Raw genomic sequence first — 12,456 nt, 5'->3', positions numbered from 1 at the left:
AATATGTATGCGTGTACATGCGTGTGTGTGTAAGCACTTTACCCACTGAGCCATTTTCCCTGCTTGGAGTTACATTTTAAAATAGGGACCTACCTGCAAAACAATGATTAGATTTTGTGTGGCAAAGTGAAATGAATGGATCCAAGACTCCAGGATGCAACACATATCCTTATTCTGGTCCTCCTGCTCAACTCCAGTTTGACCTTCAAGTCCTCATTTACACTCTTCATCACTACCCTTCCCCACCTCCCTCCTGCCAATGTTCAACCTCACTGAGGCTGTTAATATCAGCTTCTTGAAAGATCATGGCAAGCATTACATGTATTCTGTGTGTAGGCCCTCAGGACATGTCCACTGTTATGCATATTCTCCTGGCTTTACCAACATTGTTGAGTTTCTCTGACCACCATGCAGAAGCTCTACACAGAAGGACATTGAGTTCAGAGCCACAGGGAGGAGGAGATTCTTCCCGCAGCACCCTCTGCATTGGTAGCCTGTGCTTCCCCACAGGATCAAGGTAAGAAGTTAATGGGAAGAAATGCTGCTTGGAAGACTCACAGGCATGCCTCTTTATCTCACAGCCAGGTGCAGCTGATATGGAGTAATGGGCTCCCAGAACCAGAGCCTTTTCCTGTCAGACCCTCTTCAGTGCCTGTGATTGTCTTGACACATACACAGACCCTGCTGATATCCATGCAGGGCATCTAGACACATGGCCTCATTTCTGAGGCTGCAAGTGTTATTGGTTGTACAGACTCCCAGTGGAGCATAGGCTCTGTAGAGAGGCTTCAAATTTCAGCTCCATGGTGGTCCTGACAGATTAGCTCTAGAGTCCCTGGAGAGTGGGGTGAGGGTAGAGTCCCATCAGCCATGCATTGTGATAAGAAAGGAAGACATGTACAGAATATTCTAAACATCCACTTGGATGAACAGTATGCCTGAGGGAATCTGGTCTCTGTCCTCACCAGGGGGCCAGTCTTTTACTGAAAATTGGCCATTCAACACTAGAAGACACTTTCTGCCATCCCTGAAATACCTACATCTAAGGAAAAGTGACCATATTTCTCCCTTTTAATGGCATTTATTTTTGTTTATGTTTCCAGCATTCACTTTTAATATTTCAATGAAACAGAAAAAAGAATAAAAACATATACAATCTATTATCACAATAAGTAATATTGATGTATGTTTTGTAGTATTGTAAGTATATATATGTGCATAATATATAAAGATGATTACATTATATAACTATATAATTTGCACATATTTATGTATATACATGTGGGTTTTTTTCATTAAAATATTAAATATATCAATTTGTACTTCTGCCTTAATTATATACAATGAGAATGTCATTAAGTACCTGTCCACAGTCTGATATTTAATTACTACATGGCAGCATTTACTTAATTAATCTCTTTTACAGAATATTCTAATATTTTCTAGTTTTCTGTCCAATTGCTTATAGTTGTAGGTACATCTCTATCCCCATTTCTGGTAATTTCTTTAGAAAACTGCCATAATGAAGCTAATTTTGGAAAAAATATGTGCATTGAAGGTTTTAGACTTTATTTTATGTGCCTAATTATCTTCCAGAAATGATTAATGTGTCTATATTACATGTGCTTGAGTGTACATGTGTGTGTCCTGTTATTTCTGTTTCCCTGTGACTACTATGATACCAACTTCCAACCACAGTGTTGCACACATGCTTGGAACTTCGCTAGTCACACAAGCCTTTGACAGAAAGCCCAGGATTTAAGCCCTCCTTCCTAATATTGCCTGAAATATGGAGGAGGGAGCCAATACTCAAGGAGCCTTCCTTGCAGGGATAGTTATTGTATCTATCCACTCACGGCATTAAGTTTAAAGCCTCCCTGGGTAGAGATAGATTAGCAGAAAGCTGAGGACCCCTGCTCGAGTGTGCCCCCCATTTCCTTCCACTTCCTAAGCTTGCTTTCACACAGAGTATTATTATGATGTGAAACAGCCCCACAAAAACCACTTGTGTGCCCTCAATAAGACTGTGGTAGGGATGCTGTTCGTTACATCACACAGCCTTTGCTTTATGAGGGCTCCTGGGAACTATTCTTGTCTGGCCTCTGTGTGAACAACAGTTAGAATTTTCCTGAGCAAATGGTTTGTGTTTATCTCACAGACGTTGTAAACTGTATATCTGACAAGCTTGTTTTAAGCCACTGGTGGCTCTGGTGCTCTGCCATCCCTCTTGTGACCGACAGGACAGTAGTGGGGACACAGAAATGTAGGCATAGCTTGAGAAGCAGCTCTCATGTGTTCTTCCTATCTCATGGTGGCTTGCTTTTAATTTAGGCTATCTTGTCTTGCTTTGTATCCTACTGTAAGCCACCAGAAAAACGTTGAAAGGTATATAAATAAATAACATGTATATTTCTGGCTGTTTTCTTCAACACTTGCACTGTGATCTGCTTTAATAGCCTCCTGTTACAGACCTGAGGCTTAGTGCATACAAGTCAGTACTGTAGCAATGCTGACCTTACAATACTTGGAATACCTAAATAAAGTTTTTGAAAATATTGTGACTGCCCTACCTCATTCGCATGACCCAGTTGAGCAATGCCATTGCAGTGACTATGCTTCTTCGGAGAGAACTATACTTTAACTCTAATTATGATGAAAAGAGTCAATAGCACTACTTAATATTGAGTGACACAGGAGGAACATAGGTATCAAGGAGAAATTGTGAGTGCCTAAGATGGGCTTTGTCTGCCCAGGGAGTTTTCAACTGCAAGAAAAATAAGTTTCAAATTTAAGAAGAGAAATGACAGCCTGAACTCCATAATAACATAGAGAATCCACCACCTGAGCCAATGAGAACACAATAACATTCAACATCCTTGGTCATCAGGAAAACAAACTTTCAAATCACATGCAATACCATGTTTGAAAATAGCTCCTGGTTCATCAGAAAGTTAAACTCACATCTACACAAGACCTGGCCATTTCACTACTAGGTGTTCACCAGAGAGAAATGAAAGAATATATATACACACATAGATATGCATGTTAATGTTTACAACAGATTCTTCTTAGCAGATAACAATGGGAGTGAGGACTATCTCTAACTCTGTTGCCAGATTTTGGGACCCTTTCCTCCTACTGGATTGCCTTGTCTACACTAATACAAGAGGAGTTGCCTAGTCTCACTGCAACTTGATGTACCATGGCTGGCTTATACCTGTGGGAGCATGTCTTTTCTGAAGAGAAACAGAGGAGGAATTGATGGGGTAGGCAGTTAAGGAATGGAATGGAAGGAGAGGAGGGAGAGAACTGATGTCATCGGGATGTAAAACTGTTAAATAAATAAATAAATAAATAAATAAATAAACAAACAAACAAAATTCCATTGCCTAAAAAAAAGAAAAAGAAAAAGAAATTAGAAACAATGCAACAAGCATCTGTCAGCAAGTTAACATATAAGAAAATTATGATATATGACTTAGTCCATTGTTAGAATAGATTATTCCTAAGAATCTAACTAAATAAAATATTGATACATGCAATGATGTAAATGGGCTTCACCTCAGAATTATTAAGCAAAAGATCTTAGTACTGCTTGATTCTGTGTGTGTGTGTGTGTGTGTGTGTGTGTGTATGAAGACAAGCATGCAAGTGCCACATCAGGCATATGAATGTCAGAGGACTACCCCAGACATCGGTCCTCACCTTCCACTTTTTTTGAGGCAGGGTCTTCCTCTTGTGCATACACCAGACTACCTGGCTCATAAGCCTTCAGGGATACTCCTGTCTCCTCCACCTATCTCATATGGGCACACTGGGATCACGGATGCCATGCATTCTTGGGATCTTAACTCCAGTCCTCATGCTTGAAAAGCAAGGTCCTTATCTACTGACCCATTCCCCCAAACCCTACATTGATATGAAACTGTAGAATATGCAACTAATACATAGTATCAGGAAACATACCGATGATTCTTTATTACACACTGGCATAGATAAAGATTAAAAATGGGACAAGGACACCTTGGAAGGTGACACCAATGCTCATTAAGTTGACTGTGAATCTATTCACACACTAATAAGTTAAATTTGTCAAGTTGTGTGCCTTAAACATTACATCTCAATTATCTTCAATAAAGCTGTTTGAAAATATTTGGCATTAAATAGAAGCTGGATATGGTAGCTCATACCTGAGGCAGAAATATAAAACGTTTTGGGCCAGCCTGGGTTACATAGCAAAACATTGTCAAAATGAAAAGAGATGTGGGGTATGGGAGGTAGGGAAAGAGAGACTAAAGATGGCCTCATGGATACTGCAGAGAAAAGCTCAGCATTGCCCTCTGCGCTGCCTAAGACCTTAGTACTTGTGTTTGTAGTGACATGACAGTGCTGTCACTATGAGTATCCCATCCTCTGGCTTTATACCCTGGCCAGAAATGTTCTCGAATCTTTCTAGGGACGTAGGATCGATGAGCAGAAAAGACAGACAAGTGGATCCAAGCTTAAAACACTGTCCTGAAGGACTGTACTTAGTAATGGACTCATTTAGCCAGAGAACAAACTGCTCATCTCAGGAGCATTTTCTAAGAAAAGAGTAACAGTTTCATGAAGACATCCAAGTATCATTTAGTCAAGGATTAATGATGTCACAAACCCAGACCCTAAGACATTCAGTTTGTCTTCGCCATAGCAGTTGTAGTTTTAATAACTAAGTTTGTCAGAGAGTACTTGGTGGTAGTGGGGAGGAGTTGTATTCACCAATACTAGACCCAGAACTTTTACATTGCCATCAGCTTCTCTGTCTATAAAATGTCAATCTAGCAGAACAGTAGATAACATTCCACAAGGGCATGGTGGAGAGCAATATCCAAGGAGCACAGATATTTTTAAATGCCCCCTCCTCCACCACACCCTTCCTTCTTCACAGAACATACAGTCTTCCTTGCAAAGGGAGGGAATAGTGTGAACAAGATTCTCTCCCATTCTTACCTGGAGCCAAAGTTTGTCATGCTGGGACCACTTCCCACCAGCAATGCACTGAAATGTGGCATTCTGCCCGACATTCACCTCAACATTTTGGAGTCGCAGGAAATGAGGTGCTTTCCCTAAGAGAGAAAACCAAAGAGCACATGAAGACAGGATTCAGTTCCCCACACCACTTCTCCATCAGGGACAGCAGCCTAGGATAGATGCCAGGCTCAGATAAGAGTTAATGGACCACTACAGAGTGAGGCCTATTCTATGAATTTCACATATTGTCTCATTTAAGCCTAGTAAAATCTATGGAGTAAACAGGAGAGCCTCCTCACAGATCCCAAATCTAAGACTCTGAGCATGTATGTAGTTTGGCACAATCAGGTGTCCAGAAATCAGGGGAGCCAAGATGTGAATCCTGTCCTATGAGACCCTCAAAGTTTCTAGATAACTTGGCCCATACATCTCTAGAATGGTCCAAAGTGACCGTTGCCCCTGGGGATAATAGTAGGTTAAAGGCAGAATCATAGAACCCAATGGTCCTCCTTTGACTCTGGTGATGATGATGATGGCAATGGTGAAGGACAAAGAGTATAGTAGGAAGAAAAGAGGAGGAAACTATAAGAACTGTCATTTTCTGAGTATTTGTATGTGAGAGGTATCATGCTCAGCATCTAGACTTTACTCAATATAGTGCACCTGCTTATGAATTCCAGAAAGTTACCCATGCTCTCAAAGATGCATAGTTTACATTTTCAGCTTTACACAGTGACACCTGCTATGCATGGGCGGGATGTAGAACAAGTGTTCTGGGGGACTGAGAATAACATGGTTTTCAAATAAATATCAGCATGTGAGATAATAAGCCCTAGGATTAAGACTGGGTTTCATGTTGGATAGCTTGTATTCATCTATCTCTTTTCTTGTTTGTGGGTTCAAAAGCTCCTCTATATAACTCCCCCATAAAACAGCAATGTCTGGTTTCCATTAGCTGGTAACTAATGACAAGAGGAATGAGTTTTGCCTTTGAGTGTGATGAAGATTCTCTACTACCATCAATAAAATTAGTGAAAAGTTGGGCATAGACTCTTTATCCCAAGTGGGGCTAAATGGAAGGGGCTTATAATACCAAGGACATTGAGAAAAATAGGAAGACTAGCATACGCTGAACCCCCCACCCGTGCTAACCAGTAGTCTTAGTTGAGGTTTCTGTTGTGATGGTAAAATACTACAGACAACTTGGGGAGGGGAGGGCTTATTTAACCTTCATCATCCAGGAAATTCAGAAAAGGAACTCAGGTTAGATACCTGAGGGTAGAAATAGAGCAATGACCATTGAGGAAGGCTGATTACTGGCTTTCTCTGTGGTTTGGTAAGCCTGGTTTCTGTTTGTTTTTGTTTTTTTTTTTAAATCATCCGGGACCACCTCCCTAGGACTGGCACCACCAATAATGGGCTAGGCCCTTCCACATCAACAATTAATCAAGAAAATTCCCCTACCATGTCCCACAGGCTTTCCCAGAGCCTGATCTCCTGGGAACATTTTCTAAGCTGAGATTCCCTCTTCCTAAATGACTGTATCTTGTGTCAAGTTGACATAAAAACAGCCAGAACAAACACTTTGCATGTTTTATCTATTCTAATTTCATAGCATCCCTGTGAAGCATATGATAAAGGGTAAAAATTAGCATCAGCAAGTCCAATATTGTTGTGACAGCTAGCTTCAACTGTTAACTTGACATAACCCAGAATCACCTGGAAAGAGAATCTCATAGAGGAGAGATTGTCTGCATTGGGTTGATCTGTGGCCATGTCTATGGTGGCTATCTTTTTCTAAAGTAATATTTTTGTTAATTTTATGATAATTTCCTACAATTTACTTTCATCATATTTATCACCAGCTCCTCCTACATCCACTCTCTTCATCCTCCCCTCCCTACCCACATAACTCAGAGATTTTTCTCCTCTCTACATTAGAATTCATATGTGAAACTGTCCTGTTGTGTCCAGGAAACACTATTTCCTTGATGTTATCCATGGTTTCTGACTCTTACAATCTTTTCATCCCCTCTTCTACAATAACCCCTGCACCTGTGGAAAAGGGTGTGATGCTATGTATGTACCATTTATGGAGGGGCACTCTAGCATCTCTTATTTTGTGCACATTGGCCAATAGAGAGTCTTTGTGTTAACTGCTATCTGCTGCAAGGAGAAGCTTCTTTGGTGGTGTTTGAGATGCACTGATTTACAGCAAAAAGTCATTAGTAGTCATTTTGATACTAAGTGTTCATTTAGCAGAATAGTACTATTAGGTCCTGCCCTGGGTCCTGTGACCTATCTAGCTACAACGTCTTATCCCTAATGCCAGGTATGGATTCCATCTCATGGATTGGGCCTTAAGTACAATCAAAAAGTAATTGAGTACTCTCATAACATTTGTGTCACTATTTATGAATAGGCATATCTTATCATGTTATTTGCTGTTGTAGCATTTAATGTTCAAAGCTTTGCAAAAATAAGAGTTACTTTTTTCTGATTTTATTACATTTTTGTTTTAAATTTTCTCTTCTTTATCTGCATTTTCCATCACTCTGAAGGCTAGCCAGTAGGGGTAAAACTTCCAGTTCAATTCTAACTTCATTTCTAAGTTTGCAGATTCTTAAAAAATATGATATTGTCACCAAATTCTGGAGGGTAGATAACAGTATTGACAATAGCCTATAGTAGTACATTTCCATATGACTTTTTCAAAAGGTTGTCACTGTTAGGTTTCCCTCTCTATATTCTCTCCTCAAGTTGTGGAGTAATCTTTCTGTACACTGTGAAGATGTGTCTTTATCAAGGCACCTTCTGATTGGTTTAATAAAGAGATAAATGGCCAATAGCTAGGCAGGAAATATAGGTGGGACTTCACAGGCGCAGAGAGGACTCTGAGAAGAAGAGAGGCAGAGAAGCCAGCCAGATGCTGAACGAGTCAGACACACAGAATGGGACAGAGGCAAAAGACAGGTGGTAGAATGTTGATTAATTTTAAAAAATTAGTTAATTTAAGTTACAAGAGCTAATGGGACAAGCCAAGCTTTAATAATTAGTAAGTCTCTGTGTCATGATTTGTGAGCTCGTGACCCAAACAGACATCCTACTATACTGTCCTCCCATGCTCCACCCAAATTTAATCCTTCTTGTTCTATTACTCCTTTTTAATGCTCCATGGTACTGTGGTCTGTCTCTCCTCCCTTGAAAGCTCACTTCCTAATCTCTGTGGGTATTCTAAAATAAACACACACACCTGGCTCAAAGCGAATATCTACAAATGAGAGAAAATGTGTGAAGTTTATCTTTTTGAGACTGGGTTATCTCACTCAGAATCATTGTATGTAGCTTTATCCACTTACCTGAGAATTTCATAATTTCATTTTTTTTTAACGGTTCCATATTTCCTAAGTTCATTTTCCTTAATAGTTTAACATTCTATTAGGTAAATGTGCCACATTTTAATTACCCATTCATCAGTGGTGGACATTTAAGTCCATTTCCATTTACTACTTATTATGACTAGAACATCAATGAGCATGAAAGGGAAAGTACCTCTACACCAAGATACAGAATCTTTTGGGTATATTCCTAAGAGTGGTACAGCTGGATCCCGTGGTAGATCTACTTCCATTTTCTGAGGATGGATTTTCTTCCACACTGCTTTTCATAATGGTTCTCCCAGTTTGCATTCCCATCAGCAGTAAATATGTGTCCCCCTTTCTGTTAGGGATTATCTTTTTTTTTTTTTTTTTTTTTTTTTTTTTTTTTTTTTACATCTGTCACTTCTTTTATTGTTTTTATTTGCAGGAGGAGTTGAAACAAAAACTTAAGGTTTTTTTTTTTCTTCCCTAAACATGAATCATTCAAGTAAAACCAACTTAACTATAGAAATTAGCAAAGTAAGAGGAAGTAGCAACAACCCAAGAGCAAAGGGGATGAGGAAGGTATAGTCGGCATAGGATATATGTCTGCATATGATATATGCAACAAATGCCATGGTTCACCTGCTCGGGACCCCTCCTCAGAAGGCAAGCACAAGGACCCTTTTATGAGAATGCCCCCCAAATATCTGAAAATGTTTCAACTCAAAACATAAGGTTAAAGAAAACACAAATCCACAACCCCAGAAACCACCCAGCCATAACCACCATCCTTAATCTATCATAGGAGTTTCTTTTTATTTTATAAAAAGATCAATAAAAATATTGAAAAATTATTTTCTCATCTATTTGTAAAAATAATAGAATTCAGAAGTCTCTTAGAAAACAGACCAGAAACTGCCCTCCAGTTTCCATTCCTTCTGCTGAGGACCAGCAGGGCTATAAAGTTTAGGATACTGGAGCTGCTGGTGGAAAATGAGAAGCCCAGCCCAGGAGAAATCAGACAAGAGCAGGGTGCAGCATGGGGAGGCTGGGAGCAACTCCATGTGACACATGGCTGTGCAGAAAGGGGAACACAAGGTGGTCAGAAAGGCCTTAAACTCCTCCGTGACATACAAAACCGGAGAGGCAGCAGAGCTCAGGGAACTTTTCAATTTCGAGCAAGAGGAAGAGGTTGGGCAGAGGAAACTATTCTGGTAACAATAACAACAACAGCAACAATGATTTTCAAAGGAGAAACCGGGAAGAGGAATGGGATCCAGAGTACACACCCAAAAGCAAGAATTATTATTACTTGCATGATGACCGGGAAGGTGAAGGCAGTGACAAGTGGATGAGCCGAGGCCGTGGGCGAGGAGCCTTCCCCCGGGGTCGGGGCTGGTTCATGTTCCGGAAATCCAGTACCAGTCCCAAGTGGGCCCATGACAAGTTCAGTGGAGAGGAAGGAGAAATTGAAGATGATGAGAGTGGGACAGAGAACAGAGAAGAGAAGGACAGTCTACAGCCCACAGCTGAGTAAGGGCCACTCTTGATGGAGCCCTTGCCCAGGGGAGAAAGGAACCGGGAGAGGCTGGTGAGGCTCAACAGGGAGCCGCAAGAAGACCCTGCAAATCCCACCCCACAACCCACCAGCTACATGGAACCCACAGCAGCAGCGTACACATCCCCGGTGCTGTCCCACTGCTCAGAGGACACTGGCCACAGAGTCTGGGATCAGGCCCATGTTTTAAGCAGACCATAACACACTGGGCTCCCGCTGTTTGTTGTTTGTTGTTGGTGTGGGGTGGGGGCAGGGTAGGGAGAATGATGCTGATGCTTGAATTTGTTCCTTTTTTTTTTTTTTTTTTTTTCCTTTTTCTTTTTTCCCCCTATTAAAAACCAAGTTTTCTTCATTTGGAGCTAAGAGAATGAACTTGGTTTTCAACATTTTCCTGTCCTGATTTTTAAAAAAACCCTTATATTTTTCTTTGCTTTTTCTTCTTATTTTTTCCCTCCTTTTAAATGGATATGTAGTAATATTAGCAGAAAGATTTAATTTGGGCAACTTTGATTCTTAAAAGTAAGCATGTGAATAAACATTGAAGTGTTCGCCTCAGTTTGGGACCAAACTGCTTGGATCTTTGTTAGGGATTATCTTAATTGAGTTAATTGCTATAGGAAGATACATCCCAGTGTGGACAGGGTGCCATTTCCAAGGCCAAGAACCCTAATTTTGTAACTGGAGAAACTGAGCTGAGGAAAAATGAGTAAGCAAGCAAGAATGCATGTATGCATTTCCCTCTATTCTTGTCTGTGAAGGTGTCTGCTTCAAGTTCTACTGCTTTGAGTTCCTACCTATGATAGCTTATAACGTAGTATTTAAAGTCAAACACACTCTTTTTTCCTAAGTTGCTTTTTATTAGGTATTTTATCACAACAGAAATGAAACTAGAACAGTTCCCAAGGCTACAGAGCATCACAGAAATGTGTAAAGAATTCAGTCTAGTTCCACCTGAGCTCCAGACTTAATTTTGAACTAGTCACCCTCTTGCCTTCCTGGCCTTGAGAGGGAAGGTGGTGTCATTAGACAGGCCTTGGAGTGCAGAGAAAGGACTCTCATAGTGGACTGTGATGGCTCTGCTAGCTTTTCTGTTTGCTCCCAAACTATTTTACAAGGAACTCTCATCTATGCTACTTCACCCTGTGGGAAGTTTTGAACTGTCTTATCTACTAAAATGCGCTCTGCCTATTAAACCCTCCCAAACCCAAGGATTTCATTATGGTCAAGGACACTTGCTGTGAGAAAGTATACACCATCTGCTCAGGTCTTTAAACCAGCTGACAACAGTTGAGATACCCCCTCATGTTACTGTCAGGGCCCTGTGGCTAAAATGCCATGGGTCCAAAGCCCAGATGAGACTACTTCTGGTGGTTGTCTCCATGTTCAAGATCCCTGCATTTACCAATGTGATAAATGTCATGCTGCTCTGTTTGCTTCAAATTTCTCTCCTTTGGTTCTCCTATAGTACTTCGAAGTGATTTTGGAACAATCAGTTATTCGGCCAGAAGTGGTCTGTTCTGCTGCTCCGGTTTTAAAGGGGGAAAGCATCCTATATAGGGAGGGAGTGTCTAGGCGCCAAAATCAAGACATCCCGTTAAGTTTTACAAAGGTCTTACTCTTTGATCATGGGGCAAGCAGTCAAGTTCTGGGAGACATAAAGTTAGAAATAGTTCCTCTTTGGTCATTGATTGCCTATTTCTGCTTCCTCCCCCCTTCTCCCTTCTCAGCAACAGAGTTTTGCTTGATTCTCTTTTCCATTCTATCTCCTTCCTCTCTTCTAAATTCAGAATATAGATGTTGAATGTCCACAGGTGTTAATATTCCAGGGAAACACTGGTGACTCTGATTTACAGCAGAGATATCAAACCCAAACCCTCACAGGAACCACACAGCTATGTGAATTAACAAAGTGGCTCCACTGTAAATCAAAACTAAGAGAAACACCATCTTGCTCCATCTTTCATTTTCCATTTTGGAAAGATATTTCTGTAAAATAAAGATAAAAATGCTACAAGCAAAGTGAGGACTAGTATTTAGCACCACTTTCAATGTTGGCAAATTGTTAAGGAATGGTGAATAAATAGGGGCACTAAAGGGATCTCATTCCACATTGAAAGGGAAGCTCTGCTACTAAAAGCCAACAGGGAGTGGGATGGGGATGGAAGTACTTTGCTCAGAGCTATCAATCATCTGATTTCTCCAGAAAAAAATAACAGTTCACATTTTACACGAAGCTCCTTACCCAAGAATCTTCAGTGCATTTGATAAAAACACTTCAGTCTTAGCCAAACTCATTAGCAGTCAGGTCCCACAAATTCATGACCTCTGATAAATTGCTCTTATGTTCAGTCTCTTGCTCGTGGAACAATTCCCACTGGCCAGTTATACCCTATCTGTAGACACACTATGGGAACCACTGGATTGTAGGAACTTTCTCAATTATCTTCTCATTCCGCAGTCTTCCTGTAGGCCCTCACTCTCATCTCTACTCTCTGGGGCCCTGGATCACCCCTGACTCATAATGCG

The 12,456-nt window shown here is 40.6% G+C and overlaps 1 protein-coding gene across 1 annotated transcript in view; it reads right to left on the bottom strand.

Annotated features, from left to right (window-relative positions):
* The window catches only part of Ptprt (protein tyrosine phosphatase receptor type T), a 1,080,054-nt gene that overhangs the window by 677,561 nt on the left and 390,037 nt on the right, over positions 1-12,456 (bottom strand). Inside the window, exon 5 of the mRNA XM_051187222.1 lies at positions 4,990-5,105. Coding sequence (XP_051043179.1) covers positions 4,990-5,105 — 116 coding nt within the window. The remainder of the gene's footprint in view (positions 1-4,989; positions 5,106-12,456) is intronic.

The sequence above is a fragment of the Phodopus roborovskii genome, unplaced genomic scaffold (assembly GCF_943737965.1).
Source record: "Phodopus roborovskii unplaced genomic scaffold, PHOROB, whole genome shotgun sequence".
NCBI classification, from domain to species: Eukaryota; Metazoa; Chordata; class Mammalia; order Rodentia; family Cricetidae; genus Phodopus; species Phodopus roborovskii.
Note: the sequence above shows the minus strand (reverse complement) of the source record. Positions and strands in the feature narration are given on the sequence as shown.